Raw genomic sequence first — 21,381 nt, forward strand, 5'->3', positions numbered from 1 at the left:
TGGTGTTTCCTGCTTCACGTGAACTTTGGAGCCCCAGCACTTTGGTCAGAATCCTTTGCCCTAGCTGTGAAAGCTTGGGCAAAATACTCAAGGTTTCCTAGTCTAGAATGAGAATAAACTGTTTACTTCCCTTGCAGGGTTGTCTTGGTGATTAAAAGAGATACAAAACATAAAGCATGGTCAGAGTGCCTGTGTTGACCATTTTTGCCTCTTTGGGACACTCTCTTCCGGTGGCTGTCTTGTATTTCTGGCTGTTCTGTCTCTTGATGTTCTCTTCATCTACGAGCCCCATCACTGTTCCTCCTTGCCTGTCTTCTCTTCTGACTCCTGGGTGCATGAGTGCTAAGTCTCTTCAGTCTGACTCTTCACAACCCTGTGGACTGTAGCCCACTAGGCTCCTCTGTCCATGAAGATCTCATCTAATTTTCTGCCTTCTATTATCCTTATTTATCTCCTAAGGACTTCCCCCAGAGTAGCTCCAGCTGAGCCCCTTTACGGATTAAATTAATATTCCTAACTCCTGGTGAATGTATTATAGATGGATAACCGGAATCTCAGCTATAATGTTGCAAAGGACTTATTGCAGCTTTTTGGTTCCAAAAGCAATTTCTTCTCTCTAAATTCTCTATCTTAGTGAAATCTACCATTATCTCCTGGCTTCTCAAGCCAAGGAGAGGCTCCTTCCTCTCTTGCATTCTCCAAATACCTATATCACCAAATATTATCAAATTTACTTTCTATAATTCTCTCAAGTCCATCACTTTATCTCTGTCCACTCTTAGCCACTGCCTTAGCTGAGGCCACCATCAGCTCTGATTAAAGGACCCAAAGTCCAACAAACAAGCCAATTCCATGGCCAACTTTTTCTGGAAACAGGCTGCACATGATGAAACTTTTAAAAAGAATGTGAATTGATTTTTGCTTGAGTTTCTTTTTTGTCATCTGAAATTGGGAAATTATTTAAGTACCTAAAATAATCAAATTTTGATATTGCCATTAAAAATATTGGGTACTACCTCACCCTAGTTTTGCAAACAATGAAGACATTCCAAAAGTTTTCTACTAGGCTTAGGAAGTTTGACCTTCACAGAATAGTGGTAAGAATGTCAACTTTGTCCTATTGCCCAAAAGGTATCAATGTTTGCTGAGTGGCTCAGTTGTGTCCTGCAACCCCAGGCTCCTCTGTCCATGAAATTTTCCAGGAAAGAATACTAGAGCGGGTTGCCATTTCCTACTCCAGTGGCTCTTCCTCACCCCGGGATGGAACCTGTGTCCCTTGCATCTACTACATGATAAGGGGATTCTTTACTACGGAGCCAAATCTGTCACTAAAATGCCTGTGGCAGTTTGGGAAGCCCTGAAGGCACTGGAGAATTCCTCAGTCCTCCTAGAACATGCTCACAGTGAGAACCAGATTCTGTTGTCATAAGCTTGTGGGGCAAATCCCCAAGATGACTGCTAATTGGTGAGGCCATAGTATCTTGCCAAGGCCTGACCCTCCACTAGGTGAGAAGGATTGGGTCACACAGGTCCCACTTTCTCAGAAAGTGAGTGTGCAGACACCAGAGATGAGTGAAAATGCACTCAGGGGAATAGAAATTGAAGTAAACACACTGTTGAAAACTTTTGCCCCTTGCAAGGAGTTGGGAGTGGGGGAGGGCAAAGAAGAGCTGTGTGGACTGTAGCTTCTGACAGTAGGTACCCAGTTTTTAGCCCCAGGCTCACAAAGATTTTCAGAAAAGGCCCTGTTATGGGCTGAATTGTGTCCCCCACCCACCCATTCATATGTCGAGGCCCTTTCCTAGTACCTCAGATGTGACTCTACTTGGGGACAGGACCTCTAAAGTGGAGATTAAGATTAAAATGGTGTCATTAAGATAGGTCCTCATCCAATATGATTGGTATCTTTATGAGAGAAGGGGATCAGGACACAGACAGCAGAGGGACAGTCTTGTGAGGACACAATGAGAAGGCAGTCATCTGCAAGCCAAAGAGACAGGTCTCAGAAGAAATCAAACCAACTGATATCTTTTTTTGAATTTGTTCATTTACTTTATTTACTTGGCTACATTGGGTCTTAGTTGTGGCAAAGCATGTGGGATCTTAGCTCCCCAAACACGGATCGAACCTGTATCCCCTGCATAGCAAGGTGGATTCTTAACCACTGGATCACCAGGGAAGTCCCCCTGTTGACTGTGCTGAGACACAAAACCCCCGAACTCTGACGTCTTCAGGTGCAAACAGGTCATACTCAAGGTTAGAAATAGGTGGTTTCTGAGTCTCGTGTAACATGGCCTCTGCTCTCCACCCCCCGAGGTGAACAGCTTTGTTCCTAAAAGACAGAAAGAGACCTTAGACTTCCACTGTCCCGAGGTGCAGGAATCCACTCCTCTGAGGCAGCGTCAAATCTCTGCTCTCAAATCCTGAGGCCGGGGGATGGCTGCAAGAGGGAGGCTCTGTTGCAGGCTCTGTTCTGCCTTCCATTGGTTCAGTGCCTCCCTCCGCTTCAATTCCGAGAGCCTTGAGCTGAATAACTTCTCAAATAACTAAACAGAGCTCAGGCCTGTGCACCTCAGGATGTCTCCAGGAAGAATCCGTCTCCTGCTGTGGAGCGGAGAACAATACCGACAAGACCGAGTCGTCAGGTAGTGACCTAGATTATGGTGGCCTACGAACCCCGGTCCATTCATCCTCTTCCCCTTGCTGTTCCTTCGGGCAGGTCAAACCCACTCGACTGTCCGAACTGAATGCCCGGCCGGAGACACAAGATCATTCTCCATCCTTTGGTCTGTTCCAGCGCAGAGCTAGTGGTACTTGTCTGAGTTGTGTTGGTATTTGAAAGGAGCAAGGTTGAGGAAAGTGAGAATGTCAAGGGCTTAAAATACTAGGCAAAATCGTTCAGGCTTGCCCGGGGATCTTGACAGAAGGTAGGGTAAGGGGATGAATAGCATCCGCTAATGTTTTCCCTGAGGGAAGTCCTAGCATTACCGTCATTCAACCTGCAGCCAGGGTCAGGAATGCCGCACTTTACCCCGCAGAAATAGGCCCGGACCGAGGAGGCGATTTCCCTCCCTCCCAAGCGGGAGATCCACGCCAGCGGGAGGGGCCCTTTCCGGCGCAGGTGAGGAGGTCAGATCTGCGCCCGGCTCTCAGCCGCCTAAAAAGCCAGCCCGGACTGCTCTAGCCCGCGAATCCCGAGTCCTCTAATCGCTCCGCCTCCCCTGCCCCCAACCACGCTCCCGGGACAAATTACTGTTCTGGGCTACAACCCAGCTCCAAGACTCCCAGGAAGAGCACGAGCCTACCGGACGTCTTGGCCGCGCCCAAGAAAGCAGCGGCAGCCTCGCCAGTTCAGATAGGCACTTGACACTCCGGAAGACGGCCAGCAAGCAGGGGCTTAAACCGGTTACATGGCCTTTAGCCTTTGTGTTGGGAGTCGTGTTTTGCGCACTCTAGTGTCCTCCCGTCCCTAGCGCGCCTTCCCCTCCCGGAGCGTGGAAGGGCCTGCCAGAAGGAAATCTGGCCACCTCTAAGCGGCGAACTTGGACGTTCTAGGGCGCCCAGGGAAGCAGCGGCAACCCGCCAGCCCAGACAAGCACACTGACCCAACTCTTAAGTTACTGACATCTGGGAAGGCAGCAGCGAGCAAGGGTTTAGAGTGGATAACTGGCCTTTAGCTTATGTCTGTTGGGAGTCCAGAGCTTTGCGCGCTCTAAGGTCCTCCCGTCTTGAGCGCGCCCTACACTCCCGGAGTATGCGAACGCCTGCCTAAAGAGCGTGGACAAGTGACACAGCTTCTTTCAAGTGTAGTCGTGGGTGGCTCTGAAAAGAGCCTTTGGATTTGATGGAACCTCGAGCACAGCGCACACTTCTTAAGCCCGCTCCCCGCGGATGCGGCGAGCCAGCTGGATGTCTTTGGGCATGATGGTCACGCGCTTGGCGTGGATGGCGCACAGGTTCGTGTCTTCAAACAGCCCCACCAGGTAGGCCTCGCTCGCCTCCTGCAGCGCCATCACGGCCGAGCTCTGGAAGCGCAGATCGGTCTTAAAGTCCTGCGCGATCTCGCGCACCAGCCGCTGGAACGGCAGCTTGCGGATCAGCAGCTCGGTCGACTTCTGGTAGCGCCGGATCTCCCGCAGGGCCACGGTACCTGGCCGGTAGCGATGCGGCTTCTTGACGCCGCCCGTGGCCGGCGCGCTCTTGCGAGCCGCCTTGGTGGCCAGCTGCTTCCGCGGGGCCTTGCCACCGGTCGACTTGCGGGCAGTCTGCTTTGTACGAGCCATAGCGAACCAAGAGGCGAACTTACGGGACCAGCGCCGCGCAGGAAGAGTAACCAGGGGTGCGGCCGCTGCAGCAGTCTTTATAGGCAGTCTTTTCCCAGTTGGGCGGGACAATACTTGAAAGTCCCGCGCTGGCTATCCATTGGCTGAGACGTCATCCTCTTTTGCGCCACTGGCTTGGGCCGATTCCTCCCTACCCCCGCCGCCCCGCCACCCCGCCACCCCGCCACCCATTCGCCTCCCTTTCTACTTTCCCGTTTGCCTAGTTTTTCCCCTCCTCGGTTTTCATTTATTTCAGGGTGAGAGTCATATTTGAGATCAGCTGTGACAATGTTCCTTCTCAGTCCCTTAGAACACACTACGTAGGATACCCTCTTGCTTTCTACGCTAACTCCCAAACTGAACCTCGACCTGTTTGCACCACCCCCGCCCCCAGCACCCTGAACGCAGTTACCTTTCCAAGTCCCCTAGCCTAGTTGGCTGGACGGATCTTGGTTTGTTTTCCTCCTTTCGGTGCTTTAAAGATCGGAAAGTTATCTCCCCCGCGGCAGGGCGCGAGATCCCGTTTCCAAAAGCCCAACTGGGGACCTCTATCTCCACCGCTACGGTACCCTTATCCCTTTAAGAATTAAGTCAAACACCCAGGTCCGTCAACTTCTTCAAATCTGTCCGCTTCCCTAACACACTGGGGTGTCCGAGATGTATGCGTGTGCGAGGGAACATCCCGCTGATACTTAGACCTCAAGTTGGGCAAAGGCCTGGGGAACAACTGGTGTTGAACCCTAGACATCCGACTCCCAAACAGAAACCATCGCGGAGCACTTAGAACTGAAGCGACCGTGGCGCGCTCAAGTTTCCTACCTTCACCTGGCTTAAGTCCTAGGTTTTACGATCCACCACAACCCAGACTGGGCTCCCCGTTTACTACCGACAAGGTTGGAATCCAAAAGTTACTGTTAACAACTCTTTAATTGAAAGCGTGGGTGGCTCTGAAAAGAGCCTTTTGATTTTACAGATGCCCCTTCTACAGGAGAGCTGGGTAGGACTTCCGGAAACCGGCCTCACTTGCCCTTTGCCTTGTGGTGGCTCTCAGTCTTCTTCGGGAGCAACACGGCCTGGATATTGGGCAAAACGCCGCCCTGGGCGATGGTGACCTTGCCCAACAGCTTGTTCAGCTCCTCGTCGTTGCGGATAGCCAGCTGCAGGTGACGAGGGATGATGCGCGTCTTCTTGTTGTCTCGCGCCGCATTGCCCGCCAGCTCCAGGATTTCGGCGGTCAGGTACTCCAAGACCGCCGCCATGTAGACGGGCGCGCCGGCCCCCACCCGCTCAGCGTAGTTGCCTTTGCGCAGCAGGCGGTGAACCCGCCCTACCGGGAACTGCAAACCTGCGCGAGACGAGCGCGACTTGGCCTTGGCGCGGGCCTTGCCGCCTTGTTTGCCACGACCAGACATGACAGCGACACTCACTAACAATCGCTCCCGCCAAACGCCCGCCAAAGTCGCCCTCCACGGCCCCACTTCACCCTTTTATAGGCAGAACGGCGATTGCTTGTGAAGCACTTTGATTGGCTACAGCACATCTTCGGCCTCGTGACCAATAGGATAGCGCAGTCAGAATCCACTCATTTACATAACATTGTCTCCCTCGCGAGAGAGCCACTGAAATCTCGCCAATCGCAACGGGGCGTGATCAGAACCTTAATTTGCCCACAGTCTCTATAAGTACCGAGTCGCTGCCGGTTATCCCGGGTGCTGCTAGTGGTATGCGTTCCCGGAAAGCTGTGTAGCTTGTTTGCGGTTATGCCTGAGCCGGCGAAATCCGCTCCCGCGCCCAAAAAGGGCTCTAAGAAAGCCGTCGCCAAAGCCCAGAAAAAGGACGGCAAGAAGCGCAAGCGCAGCCGCAAGGAGAGCTATTCCATCTACGTGTACAAGGTGTTGAAACAGGTGCACCCGGACACCGGCATCTCGTCCAAAGCCATGGGCATCATGAACTCATTTGTCAACGACATTTTCGAGCGCATCGCGGGCGAAGCGTCGCGCTTGGCGCATTACAACAAGCGCTCGACCATCACGTCCCGGGAGATCCAGACGGCCGTGCGCCTGCTGCTGCCCGGCGAGCTGGCCAAGCACGCCGTGTCCGAGGGCACCAAGGCGGTCACCAAGTACACCAGCTCCAAGTGAGTCCTTGTCGGGACTCGGCGCTCGCACGAGTTGCCAAGCTACTTGACCGTTCTAAAGGTTCTTTTCAGAGCCACCCACCTTCTCAGTGGAAGAAGCTGTTATCTTTTTACTTTGTTTTTGTTGTCTGTTATGGTACTTTTTTGTACCGCCGATTTTTTTTTCTAGTAAGAACTGTCCTTTCCCTTAGGATGAAGAGGAAAAACTCCAAGAAAGGACCAAGTTTTGTCAATTAGTCTAGAACTAGCTAGAGTAACTGTTCACTCATGCAAGTAACTTACCTTTTCCAGTAAAACCGTGAGAGATGGATGGTCAGTGTAAATCTATTCAGGAGGATAGGGAGGGAGGGTGGAAAGTTAAGCATTAGTTGCTTTACAGCAGATAGAGTGGGTCAACTCAAGTCCATTTTTCTTGAGCTCAAAAACCAAATTTAATGTTACTTTAAAAGCAATATTTTGATACCATGCCCCAGCATGAATAGAAAACTTACAGTGCACCTGGTTATCTCGATTCCATTTGTCCACTGAAAAATGCACAACCTGCGTTAAGAATTGTGTTTTATTCAATAACTTGTTGTGGACCTAAGCCAAGTAGATGGACTTCCCTTGTGGTTTAGATGGGAAAGAATCTGCCTACAGTGCAGGAGACCTGTGTTTGATCCCTGGGTTAGGAAGATATCCTGGAGAAGAGAATGGCTACCCACTCCAGTATTTCTTGCAGAATTCTATGGACAGAGGAGGCTAGCAGACTACAGCCCATGGTGTGGCAAAGGCTCAGACATAACTGAGTGGTGACTGACACTTCTAAGCCCAGGAGACAGCCTTTCAAATAGCACTGAGGGGCTGTTTTGAGAAGGTAAGGGAGGAACCAGAATATATAGCAGTTTTGCAAAAACAAACCAGACAGTTGAATATTCATCAAAAGATTTCTGCTAAAGAAGAAATCTCAATGAATTTAGCACTTCTTTATTTTGTGTATGGAAAATTGAAAGAGCAGGCTGACTGAGATCATTCCTTGATACACATTTTAACTATCTAGGACCCGTATCCTGTTTTTCTCCATCCTGAATCCCAGGATGACTAGAGTGGCTGCAGTGGCTGATGGCTTGATGGCCATATCCTTTGATTACAGATATGGCAGGTGACATTTTTCATCCACACATAATTAAAGTAATTTTTAATCTATACATACTTCTTGTCTCACTTTGCTATTCCTTTCAGGTGCCTACACTGAAGTCAATGTTTTGCCCAAATTCTAGATATTAAGCAACACTGTTAGAAAAAGGTTATACAAAAGCCATTGTTATCCATAGTAAATTCCCCCCCCCCCAGATATTGATATCAACACAATTCCCTATAGTTGTAGTTTTGCTATTTTATAATTTGAGTAAAGAAGCAAGAAGGAAAGAGGCTTCATAGTCAGGGATTTCAAGAACCTGGGCCTGCCAATCATAAAATGTGCTCCAGAGACTTTATCCAGCAGCTTTTTTGTTGTTGTTAAACCTACTTAGCCTTAAAAATACTTTCCCCTTCCCTGGAACAATTCCCTCCTCTGATAACAGAGACACCAAAAATGAGAGAATAAAGGCCCTCACCTTTTTTTAGACTAGATGGTTAAAAAGCAGGGTTTCCTACAAACAATTCAAAGGCCACTGAATCTTTAATTTATCTATCTACCCTTCAAACACTACATACTTCCACTGAATCCAAATCACCAGGCCTCAGTGGGAGGTAAAGGGTTGGGGGTTGGGGGTGGGGCAAGGATGAACAGTCTATGGAACAAGTCAAGTAATTCAAATGTTTGATAACCACTGACAAGATCAATTACGAGATTCCCATATTGCTTGGGAAGAACTTGTTCAGTTTGCAGTTCCCACCCTAGATATTTTCTTTCTTTTTTCCTAATTCTCCTTTCCCAGAACTGTTTGTAAAGTGACATGAAAAACTAGTTTCATTTATTCCCTCATTAATACAGAGTACCAAATATTGCACAGAACTTAACATTTTCTGCCTGTACTAGGATTTAAAAACACATTTTAAAGAAGGTAAATGAGAACAGAAGATAAAGTGCTGCAAGGTATAAAGGTGAAACTTCCTAGAAAAAAAAGGTTAAGCTCACTACAAGCACCCTTTTATTCATTTTTTCTTGTGTATGTATATAGAATCCCAAATATTATCTTCCAGCATTATTTTCATTACCTCTCATCTGTCCCACCCAATCAAAAACAGGTAACTTGTCTCCTAGTTATTGTACTAAATCCATACTTTCTTCAGTCCCAGAAAACATTTCCTTGCTTTTGACCTGCCTTGCTTGGATCTCCTGAGAGGTGAGGCAGGTTGCTAGGAGCTTGAAAAGTTCAGATAAAGCACGGCAATGTGGAGGAAAGACAGAAAGATGATAGGGGAAAGTTTGAGTTTACAGGATAAAAATAAAACAAATATTCTAAGAGGCATGCAGGATGTTGGGTAGATAACCTAATTATAAGTGGGTGAGATAATGGTCAGTATTTGGTTCTGAGGACTCAAAATATGAATAGGAAAGCAGAATACAACTGGTCTGAAAGATGGAGAAATCCAAGACTCAATGCAACTTTATTACCCATCAATCAATAGTTCCCTTTAGCACCAGCATTACACTTACAAGTGTGAAAGCAAAACTGACCCCTTGTCTAGGTTCCTTTATGCATATCACTTCTCACAATATGGGAGAGGGAAAAAAATTCATACTGAGATAAAGCAATAAAATAGCAATAAACAGAAAAAATCCCTGTCTGTATAAAACTACATTCTAGTTGATGGATGCTGAGAATAAGTGAAAGAAGGAAAAGAATAATAGTATATTTAGGAGGTGATCTGTACAGCAGAATATTGAGTGTGGATGACAGATCTGATCAGTTAATATTTGAACAGAGGCATGAATGAAAAAAAGTGAGCCATAGGATAATTTAGAGAAGTGTATTCTAACAACAAAGGCCCTGAGGTAGGTATAAGTTTGAGAAGTTCAAAGAATAAGCAAGGCCACTGAGGCTGAAGCACAGTGAGCAAAGGAAAGATGTGCCGGGAGATAGAATCAGAAAGGTAGTTGAAAGTCAGATCCTGTGTGCCTTTGAGGCGCCTCCTAGGCCATTGGAAAGATTTTGTCTTTAATTTGAAGTTAAGTTGGAGTGCCTTTGGAGAGTTCCATCATGAGAGAGTTCCATGACATTATTTGACTCATGCTAAAGCTCACCCAGGATACTATGTTAAAAAATAGACTATAGGAGAGCAAGAGTAGAGGCAGGAAGAATATAAAAGAGGCTATAGTAACACTCAGGAGAGAGATGGGTGGTAGCCATAGAGATAGCTAGAAGTAGTCAAGATATATTTTAAATGAAATTGATGAATTGTATGTAGGTTATGAATGAAAGAGAGGAGTCAAGGATTAATTGCAGGTTCTTGGACTGAGTACTTGGAAAGAGCTGCAACTTACTGATAAAAGAGGCAAGTAGGTTTGGAGGGGGAAAGCCTAGAGTAATATCTTAGGCAAAATGTTGAGATTCCTGGTTGCTATCCAAGTGGAAATATCAAATAAGAAATACCAAATTCCCAAGTTGGGAATATGAAATTTGAGAATCTGGAGTTCAGGGAAGAGAAAGGGGTTAGATTCTAAAATCCCACTTCTTGCTCGTTTATAGTGTTCTACCCTTTCTTTCCTGGTGTAGGAAAGGGTGTTCTTGCCTGGAGAATCCCCTTGGACAGAAGCCTGGCAGGCTATAGTCCATGGGGTCTCAAAGAGTCAGACATGACTGAGCAACTAAGCAGAGCACCCTTTCTTTCTGGAAGCTTTTAGAATCAATTTAACATGCCTAGATACATTTTCCCCCATCATATCTAACTTTGGCCTTAGTATTTCACTAAAATTTGGACGTATTTGGAAGCCCTATTCTACCTACCCCAGCTGTTGACTGTTGTTATGCATTAAACTGTGTCTCGCTAAAAGATATGCTGAAGTCTAACTCCCTGGTGCCTTAGAATGTGGCCTAATTTGAAAATGGGATCTTTGTAGATGTAATCAGTTAATAAGGTCATTAGGGTCTAATTCATAAGGTCTAATCCAATATGACTGATGTCCTTGAAATGTAGAAATGCACAAGAAGAAAACTGAGACAAATGGGGTTACGCTGTTGTAAACCAAAAGATACTTGGGGCTACCAGAAGCTGAAGACAAGGAAGGATCCTGGCAAAGAGGGACAGGGCCCTGCCAACATGTTGACTTTAAACTTCAGAATGATGACTGAGTACATTTCTGAGAAACAACATTTCTGTTGTTTTAAGCCACTCAGTTTTGTGGGGCTTTGTTATGGCAGTCCTAAGAAACCAATGCAAACTAAAAATTTTAATAATAGAATTACATTATTTAATTTTAAATAAAATTTTAGATTTTTAAAAATTCCTAGACATTCCTTCTTAACAATTCCTTCTTAACAGTAGTATTAATCCCTGGCCTGGTCAAATACTGGTTTTAAAACTTGGACATTTAGTATCAATATATAGTTCTATTTTTCCTTATTTGCCTTATTTGGCCTCTTTGAGGCCTTCCAAGATAAAGGGTCTGTTGTCTTTCCTTTTATTCCGGGGAACTATTTATTACTGTTTCTCAAATAGTTCAAGATCCCAGTTAGTTTAAATAGTATGTCATACAAACTGGCTTCACTGAATGTCCAAAAGTACAGCAGGGCTCAGAGGGTGGCCGAACTCTGAATGGCTCAGTTCTCCAATTCTCCCCCTCAGCAGTTGCCCTCCTGAGTGCTGTCTACAGTTATTCTTGCCTTCATACCCACATGACCCTCCATCTTGCTGCTGCCTCTTGAAAACAAAGAAGTTTCTTTAACAAAAGATAGAGCAATCTACATTCCCCTACTCCAGGGTACCTCTAGGCCGCTATCTTATCTGCGGTGGCATTAGATTAGAAATACAGTACAAAATAAATGTAATGCACTTGAATCATCCCCAAACCATCCCCCCTCCACCACTGGTCTGTGGAAAAATTTTTTGTCTCCCACAAAATTGGTCTCTGGTGCCAAAAGGGTTGGGGAACCCCTGCCCTACTCAGTCCAATTGCTGAAATGTTTGTGCTAATCAAATTGGTCTAAATTTTTTGAGCTAATCAATGTGGAAAGTGGTTGGGACTATGTTTAAACCAATCAGGCCAAGGTTAAGAACTGAGATAATATCTCTCTTTCGGGGAACACACAGTGGCTGCTGCTGCTGCTAAGTCGCTTCAGTCATGTCTCCTAGCGACTTCATGGATTGCAGCCCACCAGGCCCCTCCATCCATGGGATTTTCCAGGCAAGAGTGCTGGAGTGGGTTGCCATTGCCTTCTCCAATACACAGTGGCAGTGATTCTCAAACCTGACTGCTCATTGGAGTCACGTGGGGAGCTTTTTAAAAATTCTAATGGATGAAAGTGAAAGTCGCTCAATCTAACTTTTGCGACCCCACGGACTATATAGTCCATAGAGTTCTCTAGGCCAGAATACTGGAGTAGGTGGCCTTTCCCTTCTCCAGGGATCCCAACCCAGGGATCAAATCCAGGTCTCTCGCATTGCTAGTGGATTCTTTACCAGCTGAGCCACAAGGGAAGCCCTAAGTGAAGTGAAAGTTGCTCAGTCGTGTGCGAGTCTTTGCGACTATACAGTCCGTGGAATTCTCCAGGCCAGAATACTGGAGTGGGTAGCCTTTCCTTTCTCTAAGGGATCTTCCCAACTAATGGATGGCTATATTCTTCATCACTTAAATCAGAATTTCTGGGGATAGCACCAAGACATCAGTATTTCTAAGAGTCCTCCAGGTACAATGGGCCGTTGTTTTTGCCAAAAGTTTTCACTTTTGTCTCAGGTTCAAAGGATTTGTTAACAGAATAAGCCACTTGTTATACACAAGTAAATAATACAAATATTAGAGAATTATCTAGCTTACTTTCAATATACTAACATTAAATCAAAAGAAAAACAGAAAAAGCAGAGGATACACCACCAAATTGGGTTTTGACCAACATCCAGAATTAATTAGCCCTGGGAAGTCCTGTGTCACAGAACATCTGGAGTCCCAGTTGGGGAAAGGTCCCAGGCAGTGCGTCCACTCCATGGGTGAGATTGCAGTTTGGGGTTCCCACTTATAACCCCAGGACAGATATCATCATCAATCTGTGACCAAATTGCAAGGCTGGTTTCATGTTAATGCTATTTGTTTGCTTATTTAACTTATATGCAGAGTATCTAAGTATATATACCCATATATACTTACATATACTCTAAGTATATATACCCATCATGTGAAATGGGTCCAGGTTGGAATGGGTCCATCCATCCAGGCTGGATGAAGCACAAGCTGGAATCAAGATTGCCGGGAGACAGACAAATGGCTGAGAAAGTTGTGGTACATACACACAATGGAATATTACTCAGCTATAAAAAATAATGCATTTGAGTCAGATCTAATGAGGTGGATGAAACTGGAGCCCATTATACAGAATGAAGTCAGAAAGAAAAACACCAATACAGTATATTAATGCATATATATGGAATTTAGAAAGATGGTAATGACAATCCTATATGCAAAAGAGACACAGATGTAAAGAACAGACTTTTGGACTCTGTGGGAGGTGAGGGTGGGATGATTTGAGAGAATAGCATTGAAACATGTTACTACCATATGTGAAATAGATGACCAGTCCAAGTTGGATGCACGAAGCAGGGCACTCAAAGCTGGTTCACTGGGCCAACCCAGAGGGATGGGATGGGGAAGGAGTTCGGAGGGGGGTTCAGGACAGGGGGACACATGTACACCTATGGCTGATTCATGTCAATGTGTGGCAAAAACCACCACAATATTATAATTAGCTTCCAATTAAAATTAATTAAAAAGATTGCTGGGAGAAATATCAATAACCTCAGATACCCAGATGACACCACCCTTATGGCAGAAAGCAAAAAAGAACTAAAGAGTCTCTTGATGAAAGTGAGAAGAGGAGAGAGTGAAAAAGCTGGTTTAAAACTCAACATTCAAAAAACAATGATCATAGAATCCAGTCCCATCACTTCATGGCAAATAGATGGGGAAACGATGAAAACAGTGACAGACTTTCTTTTCTTGGGCTCCAAAATCACTGCAGATGGTGACTGCAGCCATGAAATTAAAAGACACTTGCTTCTTGGAAGAAAAGCTATGACAAACCTAGACTGCATATTCAAAAGCAGAGACATTACTTTGCCAACAAAGGTCCATCTAGTCAAAGCTATGGTTTTTCCAGTAGTCATGATGGATGTGAGAGTTGGATCATTAAGAAAGCTGAGCACTGAAGAACTGATGCTTTTGAACTGTGGTGTTGGAGAAGACTCTTGAGAGTCCCTTGGACTGCAAGGAGATCCAACCAGTCCATCCTAAAGGAAATCAGTGCTGAATATTCATCGGAAGGACTGATGCTGAAGCTGAAACTCCAATACTTTGGCCACCTGATGTGAAGAAGTGACTCATTTGAAAATACCCTGATGCTGGGAAAGATTGAAGATGGGAGAAGGGGACGACAGAGGATGAGATGATTGGATGGACATGAATTTGAGCAAGCTCCAGGAGTTGGCATGCTGCCATCCATGGGGTCACAGAGTCGGACACGGCTGAGCAATTTAACTGAACTGAACTTTGTCTTGTAAAACTTAGAATGTTGTTAAGTCTGGGGCTTGATTGGCCAGGCCCCCTCCACAGGCTCAAAAATCTCAAAATTCTTTCCCCATCTTATCTAAGGTGCTGCAAGTCTTGCACTCACAGCAGGCAGTCACTCCTGGTCACTCCCAGTCAGGGCAGTGTCCAGGCAGGTTAGAAGCAAGATCAGAGGCCTGCTCTGCTCTTTTGCCTCTGAAGCTTGAAGAAGACTACTTCTATTTTATTTCCCTAACAGCAAATTTGAGAACTACATACATAAGGGATTAGGTGAGTTCCTTAATGAAAATCAGCATGCAACTAGAAAATCAGAAGAAAAATGCTACATAGTAGTTGACAGCCCTATAATGTATATTATTGACTAAGTTATACTTCATAACATAAGAAATCAAGTCTTGAAGAATACTTTAAGGAAACACATAAGAAGAAATGAAAGTCTACAAGAATACTTTTTTTTTTTTTAAACTTTACATAACTGTATTAGTTTTGCCAAATATCAAAATGAAGAATACTTTCAACTAAGAGTTTGAGTGCCACAACATAAGATCCTGCATGCCGCAACTAAGACCCTTAGCAGACAAATAATTTTTTAAAAAAGAATACTTTGACATGATAGCCTTCATCTCCATTGCTGTGTTTACAGTGTGGACAAAGACTGTAACCTGCCATTTCAGTAAACAAAGGATATTGTGGCCAAAAAGTCATCAGCCTCAGCAGCTGTCTCCTCAGTGCAACCTGAGGGAATTAGGAGAGCAAAACAAGATAATGGCCCTACATAACTCTGGGAGTTGGTGATGGACAGGGAGGCCTGGCATGCTGCAATTCATGGGGTCGCAAAGAGTCGGACACGACTGAGCAATTGAACTGAATGAACTGAACTTAGTGTCTGAAGAGTCCACTTTTAATGAATTTTCAGGTAATGCTAATACTGCTGGTCTCTAGACCAGATTTTGACTCACTTCTCTAACCTGTGACACTGTAATAGCCTTCTAGTTGCTTTCCTTGCTTCTACTGTGAACTACCTAGGATCTATGATCCACAAAGCAACCAAAGTGATTAAGGTTAATCTCTACTGGAAGCAATCCAACAGTTCCAAAACACTAAAATGAAACTGCAGCTAGTCTCCTTTGCACACCCAACTGTATAACTTTCTGCTCCTTTAAGATTTCAGACTTTTTACTGCTTTGGAAAATATGCATAATCTGTTTCCATTGTATGGTCAAGTTCTTTATATACGGCAAGCTTTTTTGAGTGGTAATTCTCTGGGGAGAACACTATCACTGAAAATTAGGCACGTTTTATGTGATTTGACATGAGGCAGAGCAAAGGCAGCAAAACGGTTAGTTCTTGGGTATCCTATCCAAGCTTCAATTTCCCTAACAGGGGAATCTACACATAAACTGGGCACCCATGTACTTGTGAATGCAGGATATATAAACTCAAGGAATTTGTTAGTACTAAGTGTAAGCTAAATTATCCCAATTTGTACACAACACAGAATACGTTCTACAAAAATTCAGTACCACATCGTTATATCACTTCGGAGCAGTAGACAGTCGCACCATGGATATTGAAACTTTTTAATCTTGTATGATGAAATTCATAAAAAGCAACATCATTGAAAAAGCCAGTTTCAACAGCAGTTCTTTGAGAAAACTCAGCCCATCGATACCCTATTATATTCTCCCACAAAACTAGATAAGCATACTTATTCCCTCATTGTATCTAAAGGAATAGGATATTTGTACTTAATGACTGAAAACCAACACAAAAAGCTGGGCAGCAGAAAACCTGTGTAAAACAAAATGACAGCTGCTTCTACTGAGAAGGTGGGTGGCTCTGAAAAGAACCTTTAGAACGTCAAGTAGCTAGGCAACTCGTGCGAGCGCCGAGTCCCGACAAGGACTCACTTGGAGCTGGTGTACTTGGTGACCGCCTTGGTGCCCTCGGACACGGCGTGCTTGGCCAGCTCGCCGGGCAGTAGCAGGCGCACGGCCGTCTGGATCTCCCGGGACGTGATGGTCGAGCGCTTGTTGTAATGCGCCAAGCGCGACGCTTCGCCCGCGATGCGCTCGAAAATGTCGTTGACAAATGAGTTCATGATGCCCATGGCTTTGGACGAGATGCCGGTGTCCGGGTGCACCTGTTTCAACACCTTGTACACGTAGATGGAATAGCTCTCCTTGCGGCTGCGCTTGCGCTTCTTGCCGTCCTTTTTCTGGGCTTTGGCGACGGCTTTCTTAGAGCCCTTTTTGGGCGCGGGAGCGGATTTCGCCGGCTCAGGCATAACCGCAAACAAGCTACACAGCTTTCCGGGAACGCATACCACTAGCAGCACCCGGGATAACCGGCAGCGACTCGGTACTTATAGAGACTGTGGGCAAATTAAGGTTCTGATCACGCCCCGTTGCGATTGGCGAGATTTCAGTGGCTCTCTCGCGAGGGAGACAATGTTATGTAAATGAGTGGATTCTGACTGCGCTATCCTATTGGTCACGAGGCCGAAGATGTGCTGTAGCCAATCAAAGTGCTTCACAAGCAATCGCCGTTCTGCCTATAAAAGGGTGAAGTGGGGCCGTGGAGGGCGACTTTGGCGGGCGTTTGGCGGGAGCGATTGTTAGTGAGTGTCGCTGTCATGTCTGGTCGTGGCAAACAAGGCGGCAAGGCCCGCGCCAAGGCCAAGTCGCGCTCGTCTCGCGCAGGTTTGCAGTTCCCGGTAGGGCGGGTTCACCGCCTGCTGCGCAAAGGCAACTACGCTGAGCGGGTGGGGGCCGGCGCGCCCGTCTACATGGCGGCGGTCTTGGAGTACCTGACCGCCGAAATCCTGGAGCTGGCGGGCAATGCGGCGCGAGACAACAAGAAGACGCGCATCATCCCTCGTCACCTGCAGCTGGCTATCCGCAACGACGAGGAGCTGAACAAGCTGTTGGGCAAGGTCACCATCGCCCAGGGCGGCGTTTTGCCCAATATCCAGGCCGTGTTGCTCCCGAAGAAGACTGAGAGCCACCACAAGGCAAAGGGCAAGTGAGGCCGGTTTCCGGAAGTCCTACCCAGCTCTCCTGTAGAAGGGGCATCTGTAAAATCAAAAGGCTCTTTTCAGAGCCACCCACGCTTTCAATTAAAGAGTTGTTAACAGTAACTTTTGGATTCCAACCTTGTCGGTAGTAAACGGGGAGCCCAGTCTGGGTTGTGGTGGATCGTAAAACCTAGGACTTAAGCCAGGTGAAGGTAGGAAACTTGAGCGCGCCACGGTCGCTTCAGTTCTAAGTGCTCCGCGATGGTTTCTGTTTGGGAGTCGGATGTCTAGGGTTCAACACCAGTTGTTCCCCAGGCCTTTGCCCAACTTGAGGTCTAAGTATCAGCGGGATGTTCCCTCGCACACGCATACATCTCGGACACCCCAGTGTGTTAGGGAAGCGGACAGATTTGAAGAAGTTGACGGACCTGGGTGTTTGACTTAATTCTTAAAGGGATAAGGGTACCGTAGCGGTGGAGATAGAGGTCCCCAGTTGGGCTTTTGGAAACGGGATCTCGCGCCCTGCCGCGGGGGAGATAACTTTCCGATCTTTAAAGCACCGAAAGGAGGAAAACAAACCAAGATCCGTCCAGCCAACTAGGCTAGGGGACTTGGAAAGGTAACTGCGTTCAGGGTGCTGGGGGCGGGGGTGGTGCAAACAGGTCGAGGTTCAGTTTGGGAGTTAGCGTAGAAAGCAAGAGGGTATCCTACGTAGTGTGTTCTAAGGGACTGAGAAGGAACATTGTCACAGCTGATCTCAAATATGACTCTCACCCTGAAATAAATGAAAACCGAGGAGGGGAAAAACTAGGCAAACGGGAAAGTAGAAAGGGAGGCGAATGGGTGGCGGGGTGGCGGGGTGGCGGGGCGGCGGGGGTAGGGAGGAATCGGCCCAAGCCAGTGGCGCAAAAGAGGATGACGTCTCAGCCAATGGATAGCCAGCGCGGGACTTTCAAGTATTGTCCCGCCCAACTGGGAAAAGACTGCCTATAAAGACTGCTGCAGCGGCCGCACCCCTGGTTACTCTTCCTGCGCGGCGCTGGTCCCGTAAGTTCGCCTCTTGGTTCGCTATGGCTCGTACAAAGCAGACTGCCCGCAAGTCGACCGGTGGCAAGGCCCCGCGGAAGCAGCTGGCCACCAAGGCGGCTCGCAAGAGCGCGCCGGCCACGGGCGGCGTCAAGAAGCCGCATCGCTACCGGCCAGGTACCGTGGCCCTGCGGGAGATCCGGCGCTACCAGAAGTCGACCGAGCTGCTGATCCGCAAGCTGCCGTTCCAGCGGCTGGTGCGCGAGATCGCGCAGGACTTTAAGACCGATCTGCGCTTCCAGAGCTCGGCCGTGATGGCGCTGCAGGAGGCGAGCGAGGCCTACCTGGTGGGGCTGTTTGAAGACACGAACCTGTGCGCCATCCACGCCAAGCGCGTGACCATCATGCCCAAAGACATCCAGCTGGCTCGCCGCATCCGCGGGGAGCGGGCTTAAGAAGTGTGCGCTGTGCTCGAGGTTCCATCAAATCCAAAGGCTCTTTTCAGAGCCACCCACGACTACACTTGAAAGAAGCTGTGTCACTTGTCCACGCTCTTTAGGCAGGCGTTCGCATACTCCGGGAGTGTAGGGCGCGCTCAAGACGGGAGGACCTTAGAGCGCGCAAAGCTCTGGACTCCCAACAGACATAAGCTAAAGGCCAGTTATCCACTCTAAACCCTTGCTCGCTGCTGCCTTCCCAGATGTCAGTAACTTAAGAGTTGGGTCAGTGTGCTTGTCTGGGCTGGCGGGTTGCCGCTGCTTCCCTGGGCGCCCTAGAACGTCCAACTTGGCTGCTTAGAGGTGGCCCTGTGTTTTCTTGTAGGTTGGGGCTGTTTTCCAGGGCCTTTGTGCTCCACTGTGGCCCACGATTGTAATTGTCCCGGGAGCAAGGTGAGCTGTGATTAAGTGCGGGGCGACTGGTGGTGTGGGGAGGTGGGTTGAGAGAAGGCGGAGTCACTTGGAAACGCTCGGGATTCGCGGGTCAAAGGGCTTTTGGGCGGCTGAGACCCGCGCACAGATTGGGAGTTAGCGTCCCCATCTTCTCACCGGTCCGGGCGCTTGGCACCCCTCATCCCCCGCCTCCGGAGGGATACCGCCACTCGGGTCCTGGCCCACTTCTGCCGAGTAAAGTGCGGCATTTCATCGCTTCAAGTGCCAGTAATTTGAAGCCTTACTCCCACCCTCTATTTCTCAAAAGCCGGGGATGAATGATAGGGTGCTTGTACAGACCCTAAAGCCACTTTGGCGAGCTGGGTGTTAAAGGGATTGCTTTCCTGCCCAGTTCCACAAAGAGACTCCTGGAGGCTATCGCTTCAACCTCTGGTAGTGTCTATATCTGTTTCATTCAGACATGTGGGAAGTCTCTTCTCAGGTTTTGGGTTACTCAGTGAAAGGAAAGAAATAGGGCTCTGAGCTCAAGTTTGGGGAAGAGATCAAACAGGCAGAGGATGGTCTTCCTTTGGGGAAATGAAATTCTCCCCCCTCACCTCCCCACCCCCGCACCTCCCCCCGCCCATTTCCCGCCACCACCCCCCCCCCCCCCAGCTCCGCCCCCGTTAGGAAATAGTGAGAGTGGAGGCCTCAGATGATTCTTGTACCATTTGGGCCGGGGGTGAGGGGTGGGGTGAAAGTGTAAGGCCTCTAATGGGCAGCAGAGTAGGGGCAAGGTCTTGCACAGCCCTTCTCCACAGATCTCAGACACAAAGGCTGTACAGGTCTTATCTTAACCTTCTCAGTCATCTATCTGAACTTGGACGAGGCCAAGGCCTGTTTTCTGTTTTGTCTCAGCACAGTGACAGGTTAAAAGCATTTGTTATAGAAGTCAGTGAGAATACAGAGGAGGGAAAAGGAAAAATACTTTTTTTTTTTTCTTAAGCTTTAATTCAGTTCAGTTGCTCAGTCGTGTCTGACTCTTTGCGACCCCATGAATTGCAGCACGCCAGGCCTCCCTGTCCATCACCAACTCCCGGAGTTCACTCAAACTCATGTCCATCGAGTCAGTGATGCCATCCAGCCATCTCATCCTCTGTTGTTCCCTTCTCCTCCTGCCCCCAGTGCCTCCCAGCATCAGAGTCTTTTCCAATGAGTCAACTTTTCGCATGAGGTGGCCAAAGTATTGGGAATTTCAGCTTCAGCATCAGTCCTTCCAATGAACACTCAGGACTGATTTCCTTTAGAATGGAGTGGTTGGATCTCCTTGCAGTCCAAGGGACTTTCAAGAGTCTTTCTGCTCCAGGGTCACAGCAATTTCCAGAGCATGCCTCCAGGTCTCTGCCTAGACCCTGATTACCTGCTTAGGCCCTCAGTGCAGGGTGGATCTAGGACCTGTGTCAGTACTCTGAGTTAAAAAGTAGTAACTTTTAAGGTGTGGTGGGGCACCACCTTTGCACTTATCATCTCATCCATCCTCATGGTAAAACTTTCAGGGACAAACAGACATAGGGCTTTCTGAGGTACAGCTTGAGGCTCTCAGTTGAGTGACTTGATTTGCTGGCATATTGAGTGCAGCACTTTCACAGTATCATCTTTTGGGATATGAAATAGCTCAGCTGGAATTCTATCACCTCCACTAAGCTAGTGATGCTTAGTTAGTGTAGTGATGTTTGTAGTGATGCTTCCTAAGGCCCACTTGACTTGGCACTCCAGGATGTTTGGCTCGAGGTAAGTGATCACACCGTTGTGGTTATCTGGGTCATTAAGATCTTTTTTGTCTATTTCTTCTGTGTATTCTTGCCACCTCCTCTTAGTATCTTCTGCTTCTGTTAGGTCCATACTGTTTCTATCCTTTATTGTGCCCATCTTTGCATGAAATATTCCATTGGTATCTCCAATTGTCTTGAAGAGGTCTCTAGTCTTTCCCAGTCTATTGTTTTCCTCTATTTCTTTGCATTGATCACTGAGGAAGGCTTTTTTTTTTTTTTTATCTCTCCTTGCTATCCTTTGGAACTCTGCATTCAGATGGGTATATCTTTCCTTTTCTCCTTTGCCTTTAGCTTCTCTTCTTTTCTCAGCTATTTGTAAGGCCTTCTCAGACAGCATTTCCCTTTTTTGCATTTCTTGCGGGTTACACAACAACAACAAAAGGAAAGATCCTAACTTGAATAATCTGGTTTCAGAATTCATGCTCTCAATTTCCAACAAGAAGTGTAACTGATTAGTTCATTAGCTCCCTGCAGGCAAAT

At 47.2% G+C, this 21,381-nt stretch overlaps 6 protein-coding genes across 6 annotated transcripts; 3 read left to right on the plus strand and 3 right to left on the minus strand.

Moving 5' to 3' along the window:
* Positions 1-3,316: 3,316 nt before the first annotated feature.
* LOC123333987 (histone H3) lies at positions 3,317-5,083 on the minus strand. The gene has a single exon (XM_044944436.1). It carries the CDS (start codon positions 4,281-4,283, stop codon positions 3,873-3,875), a length of 411 nt encoding a protein of 136 aa, XP_044800371.1. The 5' UTR covers positions 4,284-5,083; the 3' UTR covers positions 3,317-3,872.
* Positions 5,084-5,230: 147 nt separating this feature from the next.
* Positions 5,231-5,799, minus strand: LOC102413094 (histone H2A type 2-A). The gene has a single exon (XM_006049200.2). The coding sequence runs from the start codon at positions 5,732-5,734 to the stop codon at positions 5,342-5,344; it is 393 nt and encodes a 130-aa protein (XP_006049262.1). The 5' UTR covers positions 5,735-5,799; the 3' UTR covers positions 5,231-5,341.
* Positions 5,800-5,961: 162 nt separating this feature from the next.
* LOC102412752 (histone H2B type 2-E) lies at positions 5,962-7,644 on the plus strand. Its single transcript, XM_044944438.1, has one exon. The coding sequence runs from the start codon at positions 6,083-6,085 to the stop codon at positions 6,461-6,463; it is 381 nt and encodes a 126-aa protein (XP_044800373.1). The 5' UTR covers positions 5,962-6,082; the 3' UTR covers positions 6,464-7,644.
* Positions 7,645-15,724: 8,080 nt separating this feature from the next.
* On the minus strand, positions 15,725-16,574 carry LOC102413428 (histone H2B type 2-E). The gene has a single exon (XM_025287948.2). It carries the CDS (start codon positions 16,443-16,445, stop codon positions 16,065-16,067), a length of 381 nt encoding a protein of 126 aa, XP_025143733.1. The 5' UTR covers positions 16,446-16,574; the 3' UTR covers positions 15,725-16,064.
* A 152-nt stretch (positions 16,575-16,726) lies between these two features.
* On the plus strand, positions 16,727-17,297 carry LOC102413735 (histone H2A type 2-A). The gene has a single exon (XM_025287947.2). The coding sequence runs from the start codon at positions 16,794-16,796 to the stop codon at positions 17,184-17,186; it is 393 nt and encodes a 130-aa protein (XP_025143732.1). The 5' UTR covers positions 16,727-16,793; the 3' UTR covers positions 17,187-17,297.
* A 143-nt stretch (positions 17,298-17,440) lies between these two features.
* Positions 17,441-18,710, plus strand: LOC102414060 (histone H3). The gene has a single exon (XM_025287946.2). The coding sequence runs from the start codon at positions 18,245-18,247 to the stop codon at positions 18,653-18,655; it is 411 nt and encodes a 136-aa protein (XP_025143731.1). The 5' UTR covers positions 17,441-18,244; the 3' UTR covers positions 18,656-18,710.
* The last annotated feature ends 2,671 nt before the right edge of the window (positions 18,711-21,381 follow it).

This window comes from Bubalus bubalis, chromosome 6, assembly GCF_019923935.1.
Source record: "Bubalus bubalis isolate 160015118507 breed Murrah chromosome 6, NDDB_SH_1, whole genome shotgun sequence".
NCBI lineage: Eukaryota > Metazoa > Chordata > Mammalia > Artiodactyla > Bovidae > Bubalus > Bubalus bubalis.

Excerpts from the sequence above, each read along its gene's own strand:
- LOC102414060 (XM_025287946.2), top strand. The coding sequence starts at position 18,245 with ATGGCTCGTACAAAGCAGACTGCCCGCAAGTCGACCGGTGGCAAGGCC.
- LOC123333987 (XM_044944436.1), bottom strand. The coding sequence starts at position 4,283 with ATGGCTCGTACAAAGCAGACTGCCCGCAAGTCGACCGGTGGCAAGGCC.
- LOC102412752 (XM_044944438.1), top strand. The coding sequence starts at position 6,083 with ATGCCTGAGCCGGCGAAATCCGCTCCCGCGCCCAAAAAGGGCTCTAAG.
- LOC102413428 (XM_025287948.2), bottom strand. The coding sequence starts at position 16,445 with ATGCCTGAGCCGGCGAAATCCGCTCCCGCGCCCAAAAAGGGCTCTAAG.
- LOC102413735 (XM_025287947.2), top strand. The coding sequence starts at position 16,794 with ATGTCTGGTCGTGGCAAACAAGGCGGCAAGGCCCGCGCCAAGGCCAAG.
- LOC102413094 (XM_006049200.2), bottom strand. The coding sequence starts at position 5,734 with ATGTCTGGTCGTGGCAAACAAGGCGGCAAGGCCCGCGCCAAGGCCAAG.